At 42.7% G+C, this 18,526-nt stretch overlaps 1 protein-coding gene across 1 annotated transcript in view; it reads right to left on the bottom strand.

Moving 5' to 3' along the window:
* LHFPL6 (LHFPL tetraspan subfamily member 6) overlaps positions 1-18,526 on the bottom strand; it is a 137,488-nt gene that overhangs the window by 9,192 nt on the left and 109,770 nt on the right. The window contains exon 3 of the mRNA XM_054655080.2: positions 4,222-4,320. Coding sequence (XP_054511055.1) covers positions 4,222-4,320 — 99 coding nt within the window. The remainder of the gene's footprint in view (positions 1-4,221; positions 4,321-18,526) is intronic.

The raw sequence follows: 18,526 nt of genomic DNA, 5'->3' as shown, positions 1-18,526 counted from the left end.
CACCCTAAAACAGTGGTAGAAGATTTCTCATGTTCATAATCTAGTGTTTCAGTGAGAAATCTGCTCCACGTGTGACCTGTGATCCAGATGGGATGCTGCAATAGGGAGCGGGGCTCCAAGACCTTCATAGAGGTCATGCTGACTGCTGCAAAGCTGGGAACTACAAGCAGAGCAACACAGAACAGACCTATCATGGCCTTGGCCTCTCAACAATATTTGCAAGAGGTCATTTGTCAAAGGCCTAATCTATCAGTGGGTTTCTTTTCATGATGGCAAAACCATACTTCTAGAGAAGAGCAGGGAGCAAGCCCCTCTACAGGTACACAAGCCTCCTTATGGAGGTCTTTATGGTGTCTGCTTATGGAGGCTATTCCCCATGCCCCTTTGCAAAACTGCTCAGCTATTGAATGTAATTTAATCAACAAATGGAGTTGTCCTTGGCAGGGTATCTTCATTTGAAGAATAACTCCTCTTTGTCAGAGATGGAGCTTTACAACCATTTTTATTTGATTGAAAAAAATAGCACAATTAAATACGTAAGTGTTTAAGTGAATCCTTTGCACATAGTTTGCTTAATAAAAATCAAATAAATATCAGTTTTTAAAGAGAGCAGTAAACTGCTGGGTATTTTACACTGTCAGCTCAGGTTTTCTAGAAAAGAATACTCAAATCCACTTAAATTAAAGGCATAGTTATTTTTCCTGCAGCCTTTTTAAGTACTACTTTGGAATCTACACAGAAATGTGTGTGTTTGGCAGGGGTGGAGTGAGGGGTCCCTTCATCACCATATGGGCCATCTCAGCACTATTTGGAGTGCCTATTAGTCTAATACCTTTTCAGAGTGCCTGAAGATATGGCATTTCTTATCTAGCACACCCACTAAATATTAGTCTTTTTTTTCCTGGGTTCTTAGCATTGCTATTTATTTATTCTCTCTAGTTATGAGCATGTTATGGGGGCAGGAGTTTGTCATGCTTTCTTTAAGCAAAAGTTTTCATTTAATTATTTATTCTAGTATATTTCTGGTTGACATTACACATCACAGTGCACAATTCAGCTGCTTCTCAAGACAGTTTTTGCAGTCCCTCATCTGTACCTGCCTCTTGTTCTTCTTCATCCTCCTATAATATAGATTGCAGCTCCTGGCTTTTATTTTCTACCTTCAACCTCAACCATTTTTCCCCCTGACTTTTTCTAAGTCCAGAACAAGCATCAGTGCAGAACCCCCACCTTTGCTGGCTCTGTGGTCAAACCTGTTGAGCTTTGATCCTCTCCCAGCTGCTGACACATGTTCCCTGTAGCCCAGGCTGCAGCACTTGCTCTGCCATCCTGGCAGAGAAGGCTGAATGCTGTCTGCTGATCAGCATTCCTGTGAAGACTTCTCCTTTGAGAGCAACCAGGAGCTGAATTATCCTCTCTGTGTCATCCTCACTGGCACCCACAGCAGCAAGGGGTGCAGGACCAGCACTGCATCATCACCTTTTCTCCCATTAACAAACCAGTGCAGGGCTCACAGCAGCTCAGATTTTCTGAGAGCAGATTTTGAATGCAGCATTGTTCTTCAGACAACCCATTTCACAGGCTCAGGAACAAAAACCATATCATTACAGCTTAATCAAATTAAATATTCAAATGAAAGCAATAATTACTTAAATTTGTCTCGAGACTTAGTAAGATTAAGTCTTTGAAACATCATTTTTGGCCTGTAGGCTATAATGAGTATGCCAGTCCCTAATGATTCAGAAGAGACCTAGAGGGTTGGGGTTATCACCAACCAAGAGGTATTTATGGAAGACTAGCAGCATGGTTATTAAATGGCCCTCGGACAGTACCTCTTCTTTACAGATGGTTTTGATAACACACCATCAAACAGACACTGACATTAAGTAAAAAAAAATCATAGCCAAGCATTTAAGTTCACTGCCAACGTACGTGGAAAGATGTTTAGTGGCAGGGCTGCCTAGCAGAAATCACTGCAGCAAATTTCAGCTCTCATTATGATCTGTTAATTAATGTGTTGACATATGATTGCAGCAGATCAGTGAGACCAGCACTGCTGTCAAGTCTAGGCATGTGTCACACAGGGACTGTGTGCTCCAGCTCCAGAAAACACAGAGAGAATTCACAGTTAATGCAAGACTTCTCTTGGTCCTGCGTACCTGGAAGGAGAGCTGCCAGATGACATTTTTTACATTGGTTTCTTCACTGACTTTTAAGGCAGAGTAACTCAATTTTGGCAAATATCTGACTCATGAGTCAAGACTGAGACAGTGAAGGCGGTCTTGGAGACTGCTCAGACTGTGGACATGACAGTGTTTAAGGCTAACAGTTTGTATTTGGGTAACAGCCCAAGTGCTTTGGAGAGCTCACACTGTCACAACACCCACCTTCTGTGACTCTGCAGAGAAACAACCTGGAAGGTAATACTTTTCTGCACCTGGGAACAAACATAGGACACAAGCTGGAGCCCCAGAAGCAGAGCTGCTCACATGCCTGGCATGGAAGAGCAGGAACTGGCGTGCACCAGTGAGGTGCTAGCTGGCCTTTCAAAGGGTGCACTGCTCAATGGGCTGGCCAGGAGCTACTTCAGCCTTCCACACAGGATTGGCCATGGGCAGGGATGAACCTGAATCTTGCCTGCAACATTACCACAGAGTTTTGCCTGGTCTTTCTACTACTTTCTATCCTTTGACACATCTTTCCATGGAGCTGGGAATCTAATTCTGGAACACTTTTTTTCTGCTAGTTAACTACACATTTCTGTTCTTATTGTTCTCTCTCCTCTGTGTTTAAATCTTTCTATTATTAGGTGAATAAAAAATTTGCAGGAACTTTTATACTTTGCTGAAGAGCAAATTTAATATCAACAGCTCAGAAGGAAATTAAGGTTCAGAATAACAAGGTAAGGCTTCTAGAGTACATTAAACATCCCCCGAGCAACACCATAGGTGGTTGCTGATAAGACATCAGCGGCACTGTAGTGATGGGTACTCATACTGGTTATGAGAATTTCTGGTCCCCTGCCAGATCAAATGTACTCAAAACACCACAGGAATTCTGTAGGGGGAGTGGCCTGGAGCATCTGTCCCAAAGCAGTAATTTTTAATCTTTCAACCTCAATTCTATTGCACATCTTGACAAGAACTACCTCTGAGATGGAAACAAATCTCCTTACTCCTGAAATCTGACAGGAGCATGAGTGTAAAATCAAGAGATGATGCAGCAGGTTTGTCTTTAACCCATTAGACCATTTTTATGTACTATTCCTTGCACTGGGATTACTGTCAGGCCCTGTACAAGTCCTGCACGCACACCTATGGAAAGAATTTCTATGCTTAACTAAAGTTTAGCTTTCAAGAGCTGGAAATGGGGAGCTCTGTATGCTTAGGAGCAGAAGCTCCCAAGTCTGTGGGGAGTCAAGGTGCTCAGTCCCTCCTACTCCTTCAGGAGGATGCAGATCCCCCTCTTCCTCAAGAGCATGGGATCAGGGAATACTTATAGAGAAGGGCATCAGCAACTGCATTGATCCTTCCAGCTAAACAAGGACTCAGATGTGCATTCATACAGCAGATCCTGATCATCCACATTGCTTAATCCTTAGGTTGCTGCTGTTGCCTTGTTTGTTTTCTAGAGCCCCTGCAGAGAAAACACAGGTGTGAGCCCCGTGTGGCTGCACCCCTGGCTCTCATTCCAGGCACAGAGCAGTCAGCAGCAGTAAGACAAGTAGCTTGTTTGGGAGAAAGCAAACATAGGGTGCAAGTGTTATTTGCCAGCTTCCCAAGTATGTGAGTGACATACAAATACACTCTAGGCTTGTGTTAGAAGGCCATAAACATCCCAGAATTCAAAGACAGCCAATTGCACTCCTGGAGAATTACCTTGACGTGAGCTGTGATGGGATGCCTCTGTCTACCCTGTCGACCTCCAGGAGTGTTAGCTCCCATATTACAAGACCATTAAATCTGATTTATTTCTTAAAATATGCACACATACATACATAAATACATACATTTCCTTTTATAATGTTCTTCTGGAAAATATTTCCAGAGATCTATCTGAAATCCCCTGCCTCGGCACCATTCCAGAATTATTCAGTATGATTTGCCTACCACACACTGGTAGGTTGCTTCCCCAAGCCTGTGCTTTTAAAATCCTAGTTTGCTTTTGTGGCCAACACATAGAAGAGTCTTAAGTGGCTGAGATGCTCTGGTGATGACTCACCCAATTCAAACTGGTTGGAAAGGTTACCACAGGTTTGTCTGACTTCTTCACTGTCCCAGCCAAGAGGATAGAGGGCACAACCAGAGCCGATCAACAAACCTATGGAGAGAAAAGGAAATAAAAGTTTGTACAAGCAATTGCCATTAGCTTAAACACAGGCTGCCACTTGGGAATCAAAGTGTCAAACTGAAATTTGGGAATCCCAGAGAAAAAGAAGTCTCTTCTTCTCCTAAAAATAGATGAAAACCATTTGGACTGCTGCCTTCTGCTGCAGTGTTTTAGAGTGGTCTGTGGGATGGAGCCAGTCTGAGTAGTTCAGCAACAGAAGCCATGCTCCGCTTCTGAAGCTTTTATCTGAGATCTTTTGGACTCCTCTACTCTCCAGAATGGCTTAATATGCAGTTTGGAATACACAACATGTGGTTAAATAGAAGTGTATTAATGCCAGCATTTACAAGCTGATTGCTTCTGATTAATTAAAACAAGAATCAATCAGGGTCCACCTAGGTTCCATCAGGAAAACTGTCAGTTGTGCTAATCTGTTGCCATTTTCCTTTGTTTTTCACTCTTTCAAAAGCAAGGTTTCATACCACTTGATCAATGCATACCACAGGTACACACTCCACAAAGTTTTCCTGATTCATTCAGTGGAAACAACTGAGGTCTTGAGTCGTTTACATGTTATTATACTTGGTTTAACATTCACAAGACACTTTGCTTTCTCCAGCCCTGGTGCTTCCCCAAACAGACGTGTTTTGGCAAATCCTGTTCCTTCACAAGACATCGCAGGGAATCAGCAATGCTCCTATGCACCATGACTGTTTTGCAGAAGTGGCATTTTTATCATATTGCATTCTCAGCTGTCACTGCAGCAGCTGCCAAAAGGCCGATGTAGCTGGCAAAGCATTTTACACAGACAGCCTAGAGAGGACATTTCAATGTATGTTACAACATTTAAATGCTGCCTCCTTTGCCTCAGATCTTATTGATGAGATTGGAAACAAATCAGTGTGTAGATAATGGGCTAGGAGCACCTGACACTTCACAGGCTGTAAAGCCAAGCAAGCCCTCCCAAGGTTTGCAGGGGTACCTTTTACCTGCGAGGCAGAGCACAAGGTTTCAAGCCCTACAGCTGTCACTTGCTGCCTTTGGGCATACCTCTCAACCTCACATAATCTTGCTCCTCCTCTGCTGATGATAAGGAGCAGTGCTCCCTGGCAAAGCACTTCTGCTGCCGTGCTCTCAGGACAGGAAAGCCCCAGGTGTTGTGACAGAGTCACTATGGACATCACACCCGTCTAACAGGAGTCCTGAGAGGGATGATGGCTCAGAGCCTGGAACTTGCCATTTCTCCTGTTTCCATTCTCAAGATTCCTAAGCTTCTCATATTGCTGATGTTCCTTAAGATATGGAAATAATTTTATTATGCTCTTGATTTGCTCAAAGACACATGTCAACAAGGCCCTGAAGTCCAGAAGTGGTATCTCATCTTTCTTCAAAAGATGTTTAACGCTCTTAGCATCTTGGCTGTTAGCAAAGTAGCTCAGCAGCTTCCCTGCTGCTCCTCCAAGCACACCGGCCCCTGTTTAAGCCCAATATTAGCTTCCTGGATCTTCCTCCACTAAGTTCAAATTTTCTTCTTGCTGCTCAAGCCTATTTCTTCCTTCCCTTGTTGAGCAGTCATTGCCTGCTCCTGTCTCCATATCTACATCAAATAATGAAAAAGAAATCCCTGAGGCAGCCCTCTCTCAGATGGAGCATTCATTCACCCAACAGCTGTGACAGGAGAAAAGCAATTAAGGACATTTGAATGCTAGGTATTTTCAGAACTCTGCCTGATCTGGGTATGGTTGCTTCTAATGTCCTCACTAATATCTTTCACAGTATCATTTCATTTTTTTTCCCCTAGGGCTGTAGAGCTAAGGGCAGCTCGTAGAATCCATGTAAATGAGAGTCACTTCTAATTAAATTCTCAGAAAGGATGTTTCTCATACAAGAGAATTTAGGCCAAAACTGAGTCTACTTTTGTTAAAGACAACCTAAGACTCTCAAAAAAGCCCCTGCTGATTCTCTCTTGAACTGTTAAAGCAAGAGGTGTTGTGAAGCACAGACAGCATGGGTAGTGTGCTAGGAAGGGGCAGGACCCCATAGGGCAAGGAGGAACATCACCACTGATTATGAGAATGGTCGGGGAAAGGAGGAAGAGCACCTGGATGCCAGAGTCAGCTTCACAGACCAGTGGACTGTGGCAGCCCCAGCCAGTGCTGCCGTGGTTCTGACCCCTTCCCACCCTGCTCGTGGTGCCCAGTGCCAGCCCAGGCAGCCACAGCTCAGGAGCTGCTCTGCCCAAAGTGAAGTGCCCTGGCTGGGCTGTTTGCACCCTACCTGTGCACTTGGACAGACTGTCTGGGAGACCTCACAAACGCTCAGAGGGCTCTGCTGCAAGGGCAGGGTGTTTATATATACATCTGTATGTAGGGGGTAGTAGGGCTTGCACCCACCAGCCTTGGACCAGATTAAACTGCGGCCAGCCCTTCCCCACAAACAGGTCCTGGGAAAGCCTTCTGCCCAGTTCTTCCAGGAGAGCACAACAGCAGCACTGCAGGCAAGTGAAAGGACTATTAGCATAACAATGCTGCTCCTCCAAACCCAGAACAGGCTCTTACTCAGCCCTTGCCAATTACTCTCCTCAGGTGGCAAGAGTGTCTAGTGCCCACTGCATTCACAGACTGTTTGTTTTCAGCTCTCTTTAGGTTTTGTTGCAGCAACAGGTTGTTGTTTGGGTTTTTTCCCACGAGTATTGCTCACGGCACTTTCCACTGCCACTCTCCAAACACAGCTCATCCTTTTCCAAACATGAGTACCTGTTTGCTCTTTCTGCCTCTGATGCTACAGTGGATCAGTGATCACAAACCTTGGTGATTTACCTCCTTCCCTATTCAGCCCCCTCTTTTCCCATTTCTGTACAGCCATGTTCAAAGCCCAGTTTCACTGAAAATAAATTCTGGGATTCAGTCAAAAATTCCTTAGCAATGCAATATACTGTAATGTTGAATTGCTCCAAAGGATCTCACACATGGATGCTGGCCCTTAAAGCCATTCCAACACTGTCTAACAACCAGCCCACAGCACCCACCACTGAGCCTCACCATTAGCTGTGCCTCCTATTAAGAGATAAACCAAATAAGGGAAAACTATGTCAGAAAGCTTCCTTATCCCAGTGACAGCTGGCTCTCCAGCTGGGTAGGGGCTTATCAGCACTGAGTTTCACTTGTGAAGTACCAGTCACCGAGCAGTGCAGCTTCTTTTCCTCTCACAGCCTGTGCTGACTGGGATGACGAGATCAAATGGGAACCTGCTGCCTATTGCTGGTGCTGCCACATGACCCCAAAGCATGAGTGCTGCTTTGTAAGCATGCTTATATGCAAAGGACAAGGTATAAAGCCATGGGCAAGCTCACACACTTCTTTGAGTGAACACAACACCTTTCAGAGACCAGCAGAGTGTCAGGAGCTCCCATCTGGCAAAAAGGCTTTTATATATATATATATATATTTGTTTTGTCACAGGTACCCACTGGCCACAAGACTTGAAGCTGTAGCTCTGACATGTCCTTTGATATCACTGGTTTTCAGCCGGTTTTGACTGACCTTCAGACAGTTCCCCTTTGTGGTGCAGATGCACCTGCTGTGGATTTGTGTCTTGACAAAACACTTGTGTCCTCCAGTACCTCTTGCAGGCAAGGTTCAGGCCAGGCTCAGGGATTTGTCATCAGCATAAGATTTCCACAAAGATTTAGAGCTTGCTAGTCAGCAAGAAAAGGTTTCACAAGCTTTGCTTTATGCCCTGAGGTATATTTTTATCTATGAGCATGTGTGTGTCATGTCCCATTGCTTTCAGCAGGATTCTACATGACTTCAACAGGGCTGATGCTGCCTTGGTCTGCATGAGCACTGAAGCTGAGAACTGGCATTTGGGGTCCCTTATTGTATGCACCAAAAATGTGGAGTGTGCCTATGGTGTGAATAGGACTTGGACAAAAGCCCCTCAGTCCCTTCCTTCCCTTCTAATCAACCCATCCCTGTTTGTAAGCAACTGTGTGGATCAGATCCTGCAAAAGCAAAAAGGCATACCATTACCACTAATAATTCATACATGCTCACAGCCAATTTATTTAATCACAGAGGATGTAGATCCTGCTGAACAGCTGCAACATTCAGTGGAAGATCCGAGTTGAATCCAAGGGCTGCAAACCCAGTGGAAATCATTAAGCTAATTTTGCAGCTTCAGTAAAGAGCAGTTACTAGTTTAGCTCAAAAGTCACATTCTGGCCTGCTTTACAGTTATTGCATTTACCCAGCTATGCTACCCAGGATACTAGACCCATCTTTACAGCTGCTTAAAATGCTTAGGATGCCTATAACATTTTTTTAAAAAGGAAGGAAACCAAAACAAACAATCTGCTGTAATTACCATCCTCTGTCATCTTCCATTATCCACTACAGTTGTGAAAAGAAATTGAAAGGGGAAGGAAATGTGCAGATCCCTAAATGGCACCTTCACAAAAGGGGCTGCAGCCTCGAGCTGGGAGGGACCCAGCCAGTGGGATGGGTCAGCAAGTGGAGGTGCTGGTGGCACTTGGCAGCTGTTTTAGATGATGTGCAATGTACCAGTGGAGGTGTTGGCACTGTCACAGACCAGCTTTTCTGGAGAGGTTCCATATTTAGGAATGAAACAGGCTCCTTGCCCTGCTCTGTGAAACACTGCTATTGTGAATGCTGCATCTGGCTCAATTTGCTAGCAAGGCATGGGGACAGACATGACTGAGCACAACCAGCCTTGGCAATCCAAAGCTGGAATTAAGACCTTGGCTCCAGTACTTAAGAGGGTCCCAGACAGCCCCTAGGCTCTTTGTGTGGTCCATGCAGAATGATGGATCTCTTCAAAAAGTGATCTAAAACCAGCCTAAGTGAGGAGCTGCCCAGATCTACAGATTATAATACTGCAAACCAGAGGGTCAGACAGGGGATGCCTTAACATTAAACCATCCAGAGTAATCCTTGTCCCTTCCAGACTGCCTTCCCTGTCTCTCTTGCTGTGAGTATAATGCATGATCATATTTTAGTAACACTTAGCACTTGAAAGATGATCTTGTCTGTCTGGAGTGGTGTTTGTGAGTGAAAATAATTACATAGAATAGGTTCTGCATATGGTGGATGCAGCAGGGAAGGGACAGTAATTACATTAGTGGCTTGGCACAGATCTAGGTCTCATCTTTGAAGTGATAAAGAAATGATTTGTGGCATGCAGCAAACAGCTTACTCCAAGAGGTAAAATATTAAGCACTGTTAATATCTCCAAGAATATCCTGGATATGAGCAAGTCTTGAACAATAAATACAGAAGGATTAACAAACCAAGAGACAATAACCAGATTTTGCTGTGGGCAAAATGACTGCACTCATAAACACCAAGACCTATCAGCAAAAGCCAGTGCACAACATTGGAAACTTGCAAATCCCTGTGGTGGGCTGTCCTCAGATTGCTGCTGTGGCTTCAATGGGAGCCTCCACTCAGGGACCTGATGTGCCTTAAACAATCCATGCAGACATCACATCATAAACTAATTGCAACCATCCTGACCATTCAGAGCTGAAAGTCCTGTTTTACAGCTCTTCCTCTCACTTGTTGAGGGCACAGTGTTCCCTGATTGCTAAATGGCTCATTCTTGGTTATTTTGTCAGTCCATTTGATGATTTCATCCCCCAAAATCTGTTAAATAGAGCCAAACCTTCCATAGTCTCCTTCCTTCTCCCTTGCCTAGGGTGAGTGAATCTAAGCACATGATTCAGCTAAGTCTGATGATGAAAGCCATCAGTTTGATGAATAAAGAGAGGTGGTGATGGCATTGAATGAGGCACTTAGCTTTGGACTCAGCCTCAGAGGCTTGCTGCTACAAAATGCACTTTAAAATGGTAACTGAACCCTTGGTGGCTTTCCTTGATTATGGGCTTGTTAAGAGCTTTTTACATGCACTCATTTTTGTATATCCTCAGCTCCAGACAGTTAAACCCTATGAATGCAGTGAAAGAGACTGCTGGGCACCATAAATGCCTCCTTGCCCAGCAGTTAGAGGGGCCTGCACTGCTGTAACAGGGACCCTGGGAAGCCTCTGAAGAAGGAAAGAGCCCTTCAGTGGGCCCTGTCATTGTAAAATTCCAATTTGTATTTTCACTTAGAAAAATAAAAGGAATGGGCCAGACTTGATACATGTACTGCAAAGAAAAATAAAATCAAAACTGAAGGCTTCTTTTTGTACAATCACTTTTTAGTGAGAAATATCTACCTCAAATTATCTTCTTCATTTCTCTCCCCTCTTATGTACTTTTCCCCCTTTTATTTTCAGATCTCACCAAAAAGAAAACTTGCCTTTTTGTTTTGTTTGTTTTGTAAGGACTTTTTAATGTATACTGTTCATCTGACAGATATTCAGGCCATATGGAGAAGCTGACAGACAATAATTTGAAAGTCATCACTTTCAAGACCATTTTAATGATGATTCTTCCTTTCACATTTTTTTCTCTATTAGCCAGCCTGAATGCTCAAGGATGATAGAAAGTTTTCACATTCCCATCTGTCACTTGAAGGTACAGTAATCTTGACAAGCAAAACAAAACCAATTTTTAGATGCAGCACGGACTTTGACTCTCTGTTTCTTGTGATTTAAAAACTCACCTTGCTGTAATGATTTTAAAGCATTTATCTCCTATAAAAGGGACTCCAGAGTGTGACGGTAAAATGGAGCTGGTGCCTGAAGTTGTCTGTTGCTTTCAGACATACTTTATCCAACAATGTGCTTAAAGAAGAATTGGTTAAAAACTGGGATGTGAAATACTCCAGTAGACACTGAAATACTCCAGTAGCTTCTGAAGTCCCTGTTCAAAGAACCCTCTGGGAGCTGATACCAAGCAGCAATGGAGTGATAGAAGAGGGTCAGAACAGATTGAGACAAACTCCAGAGCCTGGGCAGGACAGCAGAAGCCAACAGAAGAAAGAGAGCAATGCTGTGCCAGCTGCAGGCAGCCTGGCTCCCATGCCCATGGGAGTACAGCCTCAATTCTGTCAGTGTCTTTATACTGGCAGCTCCCAGCACTTCACACTGAACACCCCTTCTTTAGGGTGACACTTCTACCTTCTCTCAGCACCACCACTTTGTTCTTTGGTCTCTCCGTTGCTCTTCTGTTAGAGAAATGTTATCACACCAATCCCTTCCATTGCTGTTAGTATCTGTCCCTCAGGAAACCCAGACATGGAGCTGAAATGGGCTTTTATTAGGATTAAACAGAAGATCAACACTTTGGGCAAAAGTTCTATCTTTAGTTAGTAGTCACTAAACATAGGACATTTGACTAGTTCTTTATTGAGCCTGAGCTTAATGTGCCATTTGAGAGAGGGTACAATCCTGTGAATTCACAAATGTGAATGAATTGATAAGGGACTCCCTCATCCCGGTGTTCAGGCAGTGGGGGCACAAACAGAGAAATAATTCTATGCTTCACCAAATTTCCTCCCATTTCTCCTTCAAGGGTCATGACATGGGAGACAGCAAGTTAGTTCAGGGTTTCACTCAGGTCAAGGTGTTTCTGCCACAGCCTTCCTGTAGCAGGATGTTAGAGGGACTCTTACACACAAAGGAAAATTAAACATAAGGACAACACAAACCAGAAGGAATAAAATGCTACTAACTTCAGCTTGCAGATCTTGCCTCTAATAACACTGCTTAATCTTGAAAGTGATGGAAATAGGGTTTTCCACCAAGGGCAAAACCCCATCACCCTTTCTCTTCTGGTTCTGAGCTCCAGGTTTTAATTTACACCATTTGACTTTACTTAGCCCCCCTTTTCCTGACTGTCAAGCCCCACACCTTTCCTGAGACTTTTTGTGTTCCTTTGGGTTACTCCACACCATGAGCATGCACTGCCTGGCACCTGCTTGGCTCCCAACCTCAGCAAACAGGCACAGTGAGGAAATGCCACCTGCCTACTAGAGCTCTTGGAAAGGGGGGGCAGTGGCAGAGGAAGCCTAAAAATGGTATTACAAATGTGTGTCAGCATCCAGCCAGCAAAGTGCTGTGTCATGGGAGAGTCACAGCCCTCACTTTCACTGTAACAGAGCACGGGGCAATGGAGGGTGCAGATGGGAGTTTTCTGACAGATGAAACATCACTTCACTTTGTTTTTTGTTTGATCAAAGGTGGTGTGCTCCTTGCTATAGAGGTGCTTCAGGCTCAGAGAGGGAAATTTCCCCACCCAGAGACGCTTCCTTTCTAGGTGCTTCAGGTGGCACAGGGCATATCAAACCTGTGCAGATGCCTCTGCAGTGGCAATTGAGTTGAGATCTTTGTCAGTCCAAACGGGGGAGTCCAGAAGACATTTTTTCTCATACTAAAGAATGCATAAACATAGGACTGTGTTTATATGACTAGGACACATCTAAGCTCACATAACTCTTAAGACAGCAAAGACATTCACATGGGACAGGCAGACATGACATAGAGGCAGCAGGGAAAGCCAATGCATCTGGATTAGCAGCTGGAGCTGGAATAGTCAAAGTCATCTCAAATGGCACTAGGCACCTGTAAGTCAGTGACTTGATTTGTGCTCCACTGGCAGTACAAACCCGGAGTGGGATTCAGCCACCCAAATACGTCACCTTCTGCCAGTTTAATTGCTGTTCAGTATCTTGCTCCTTTAGCTGCCTCTCCAGAGCAGTGCAAGGTTCCCCTAAGTCCTCTGTCATACCTGCCAGCACACACAAAGATTTTGCAGACCCTAGGGTATCTCTAACAGTGCAAGGCATCGAGATTTAGCCTAATGAGTTCCACCCAGGATATCTATTGATCTTAATGTGAGCTTAGAAACCTACCTCAAGGGGAAATAGCTGTACTGTAAACACCTTTATAAAGTGTATGAACCCAGACCAAAGTTACTTACACTTTTCTTTATTCCTTACCTTCTATCCTTCTGCCCTCATTCTGTCCTGAAGATGCAAATATTTCAATTCCTGTCATCAATTCTCTTCCTTTATGGGAAATTACTTGAATTTTAAGGGAGAAGGAAAAGATCGAAGGAAAAACTGTGTTCCTCCAGAGTGTAAACCTGTATGCTTGACTTTAAAAGAAAACAATTTGTATTGAAAAAAGTTGCTGCTTCAAAATGGCCTTGGTCTGCCTCAGTTGCTACCAGTCAGAACTAGCTTTGGCAAGTCTCTGTGTCATTTCTCCCAGAGTCTGTCACACAATAAAATGATTGACACCAATTGTTCTGAAAAGGATGTGACATGGTCCAGTTAAAGGCAGAGTGAGTCTGCAGAGTGGAACTGAAACGCTTGAAGAGCTCCAGAAAACACTCTGGAGTTTAACTGTCAGCTCATTTTTGTTTGGCAAGCCATGATCAATGCTTGTACATTATAAGCTTTATGGCAAAAAAAAAAAAAAAGAAAAAAACAAAAAAAACCAAACCCTGAGTGTTATCACATGCCATCAGACTTCTTTATGTGACAACCCATCTGTGTGCTCACCCTGTCGTTTTGTGACTCAGAATCAAATGCTTGACAGTTCAAAGAGTCTAGATCAGCATATGGCATATGGCATAATGTATTTAAATAGAAATCATTCAATTAGAAACACAAGGGTGCCTACTGTAAATAATAAAAGGTAGTTTAATAACTAACTTCCCAAAATGCATAACTCTCCATGTAGTCATAGTAGATAAGGCATATTCCTTTTCATTAATAGGAATTTCAATAGCAAACAGAGACTAGCCAAACAGCTAGACAGAACTTTTCTGAAGCTCCATGCTCGAAGGATTTCCCAGTACATTAACTGATCTCATGACAGACTGTAAGGGGGGAATGAAGGAAATATATCCTGCATCAGTGAAGATGCCTAAGCAGAAAAATGGATAAATGGACAGGCATCCCCATATCTTTTCAACAGAATCCATTTAGACTAAGGACTAAGTCTGCAACACCCTGACTCTTGAGCATTACTCCAGTGATTCCGCTGCTTTCAGAAATATTCAGTCATGGATTAAACCAAATAATTGCTTTTCCATGTCTATTAGTTCACTAATTTATTAAAAAGCAATTGTTTGTAGATGATGAATAAAGCAACAAAAAATGTCCAGCCAATTCCTTCACTTTGGTGGCATATCCCTAAAGTCACAGGGGAACTGGAATGGATGCAAAGCCTGTATCCAGTGGGGGAATTCTGCATACCAGGCTTCTGCCATTTAAAAGTGTTTTTTGGTTGGTTTTATTTTACTTGAGCTGTCCATGGATTAATAGAAGATCAACCACTGCACATCTCAGTAAAACTTCAACTATACTTAAGACTTTAAAGTCATATTTTCAGTACACACTCTGCAGACCCTCTGGCACACCACAGAGTACTTTCCAAGGAAGTTCATACATGCTACTAGGAAATCTATACCTGCAATAAAAACTGAATGGCTCCGCATTTCTACTAGATAGTGTCTAAGACACCTCAAATCAAATGAAATCACTTATCTAGATAGGAAATAGAGTAAGATAAATAATGCTGTAAAAGTCAGTGGCAATCATCAAGCACAGCTGAGAATCACTTTTCATTTTATGCTTTTCTCACTGGTGCTTCACAGGTTTAAGTCTTCTATTCTGCAAAAATGGTCACACCAGCAGCGTAGTTGATACACAGGCCTGCAGCCATCAACTGCATCTCTATCTGTACAGTGTATCCACTGCTGATGGATAATGCTCAGCAAAGTGCTGTAAAATACAAGGGAGCTGGTGGAGAAGAGGTCAGTGTCATTTACTCTTTGCTGCTGTAGCTGCAGCATTTTTTAGCAGCTTTTTAAATACCCTTTGCATTCACAAGGCTACTTGCAGAGCAAGCAGCTAAGCACATGAATTAATCTATGCATGAACAAAGGTGCATTCAGTGCTATTTGCCTTTGCGCTGAATTACAGTGGGAAATCAAAGGAAATGGAGTTAAATCTAAGCAATACTAGACTCCATGTGAAATCAATTGTTCGTATGGCTTCCTCAATTAAACTAAAACCAACTATTGCCCCATTCTCAGCTACTGTGTTTTCAGTAAGAGGAACAGTAAGATTCAACACAGCTCCAGTTGGAACTGTGTGACACTCAAAATACTGTTTCATACTGTTAGACTGTGTTTTGTTGTGCATGATTTTCACATGCTGAAAAGCTTGCATCATGAGACATATCCAAGACAAAAATTATATTTTTATTTTTAAAAACAAATAAAAAACACAGCTTTTCTGTGTTTTCTATCCAAAGGCATTCAAACTCAATAACTGACCCAATTTGCAGAGGGAAAAAGTACTCTATCGAGTCAATTTTCCTCAAATAGATCCCATTTTCAGTTTGTCACAAAATGTGATAAATATGATTTTGGATAGGAGCTGCAGTTTGTTACAAATATATTGCACATCTGCAGCTCAGAAAAAATTGGCACTGTCACTTATCCTCTTCAGAGAGAATCCATATGGACAACCTTACCAACATCTCAAACAAACCTGACTCTTTCTGTTAATGAAAACCAGTGTGTGAGAGGGAAGAACTGAGTAGAAGTGTGTGCTTCTCCCTTCTCATGAGCCCACCTTTGAAATAATTTTGAAATGAGTTCAGTAAAGTTTAGTTAATAAACTAGGGCTGGAAGGGACATGAAGAAGTTATTTAAATCATCTTTCACCCTCAAAGTCAGGATAAGCTCTACTTGTACCTTCCAAAAGATGTGTTTGTGGAGTCTGTTCTTAAGAGGCCCCTCACAATGGAGATCCCACCATCTTTTAAGAGATTCTGTTCTTGTGGCTCTGTGTCTGCTACAGAAGCTTTTCACATTGTCTAACCAGTATCTTCCTGTGGCAATTCCAGTTCACCCCTTAAACCATGGACTCTGCTAAACCCCTACCGGGACTCTGAGAAACCATTTCCTTTTCTTCCCTCTTTGCACCACCTTTCTCTATAACAAGTTAAGCAGGCCCAGTTTATTCCTTTTCTTTCCTGCTAGAACTGGCTATTCCATACGGCCTCTTTCCCCTTCCCAGAGGATTTCTGTGGCTGCTGGCTTCACAGTCCGTTGGAATTTTCCCTTCAAAAAACAAAAAGGCATGCCAGAGTACTATGACAGCAGTTGAAAAATGAATCAAACTGTTGCTTTCAATTGAGAGAACCCAAAAGGAGAGTTAAACGAAATTAAGACCTTGAAGGGTTGATAATACCAACTAGCAAAACCCTAATATGAACTGTGTGACTCTTGGAGCTCATCTTTGTCCCATCTTTCTGAAAACTTTTTAGAAATAATGCTTTATGAGCAGTGGAAGACTCTTCTAGAAACTCTTCACTATAAAGGCTGTCCTTGGTAAAAACCAATCAAAGCTTTGATATCATCGCCAGCACTCAACAGTTCTGCTCCAATTTACAAGATCATTGGCTTAATGGATTAATACTTAGTGAATGGAGCATGCAATTCCTAGAAACAAGACATGAATTTTTATTTGGACCTAGGAGTAGGGAATGCTAAGGAGTAATATCAGCATTGGCTGGACCTCCTACAAGGACTGAGCGAAAATTTAGGAAAAAAATTGAAGCAGAAAATGAATAGGCTATGTGGTGAATGTTAGATGGCTGCAGGAGCCACGAACAATGGTACTTAGGCTATTTATAAAGTCTTCAAGGAGGAAAAGCCCCCTATTTTCAACTCTCCTCATACCCTGGCTTTTGTTTGCATTCTTTTTTCAGAACCAGCTGACTCCTACGACCCATCCAGCTCCTCACTAGCCACTTGTGCCACTGGTTCCTGCTTGAGTCCCCACAATTTATATCTCAGATATCAAATGAGCATCCTATGATTTCTGTGATGCAAATAAAACCCAAAGTGATCCCAGGCCAAAGCTGCTTGACAGAGTTATGTATTCAGCAAACAGCCCCTGACTGAAGCTGGAGAGCAGCTTTTGGTGTGCAGGCTGAGCTCAGCTACTTAGAGAGGCTGCAATCCCTCTGGTGCTCCAGGTCCCAGCAGCTGCCTCCTGCTTTCCACAGTTTTCACACAATGCTGTCCATACAGAACACTGGTCTGCTAAAGCATTTCAAAACATGAGCTTCCTTTATGGCTTGGACAGGGACTGGAGCAACCATGGTCTCATATGGGCTATAGGATATATTTTTAGACTTGTGAAAGTATTACACTTAATATACAAAAGCATGAGTAATTTTCACTGCTGGAAATCATTGAAAACCAAGTATATTTTATCATGAGAGAAACCCTGTCATGCTTTGACTTTCTATTTAAAACTAGAATAATACCCAGCAACTGCTTTAAGGGAAGGGATATTCCCTCCCTCCTGGATCTGACAAGACTTTTCCTTGTCTAACTTGTGTACTCCAGGGGTACCTCTATTGTAACAAAAATTGTATCCAAAAGTATTAGAAGAGCCCTACAACTAAGTCAGAAACATGGAGATCCCTTTGCTCCTGGCTTTTCTAAAACGTAAATATTCATTTTAAAAGGATACAATCAGATCTTCCAGGACCAGTGGTTCATCTTTTTTTTTTCCTCCTGTCTCTTTTACTGCCACAGAATCCTTGTTTTGAATTATCAGAACAATAATTAGATTCCAGGAAGGAGGAGGGGGTGGGGCAAGCATTCTTGTCCCCCTGAGAGGAAGAGATAAAAGTTTCATTTCTGAAAGCTGATGTGCCAATGGCGGATAATGGGGAATTGGGATTCCTGCTTAACTGCATGGGAGACTTCAGTGAAGTTTATTAATAAAACAATTTAGATAAACTCCATTTATGCATTATTTGTACTAGTATCTTGGCAACTGCTTATTTAGCATCTTGAACACATCAGGAATTTTAAAGGGAAATAGTGAAATCTTCCCTCAGACTGTAAAACCTTTAACAGCAGTGGGTCTGGGAAGTAACAAAGAGTTTTCTTTTTCTGCTTCTCCTTATTTTTCTTCCTCCAACCAAAAACAATTTTCTAATATCCTTGGCATAACTACTATAATGAAGCATAATTTATTTGATACTTACACAGCCCCCTTAGGATTACTTCGTGCAGATAGCCAATTATAAACTCTTACATACTTTATAGCCCTCATTACGTCTGACAGAGCCACACTAATAAATAATGCAAAACCCCTTTTGTACCCAGTCTACCTTGAGAGAATACCGGGGTCTGCTGTGGAGGGAAAAAGCACATTGTAATGCATTCCTATTTCCAAATGGACTGAAAAAC

This window comes from Agelaius phoeniceus, chromosome 2 (assembly GCF_051311805.1).
Source record: "Agelaius phoeniceus isolate bAgePho1 chromosome 2, bAgePho1.hap1, whole genome shotgun sequence".
NCBI classification, from domain to species: domain Eukaryota; kingdom Metazoa; phylum Chordata; class Aves; order Passeriformes; family Icteridae; genus Agelaius; species Agelaius phoeniceus.
The sequence above is the reverse complement of the archived record's forward strand: the minus strand, read 5'-3'. Positions and strand labels throughout refer to the sequence as shown.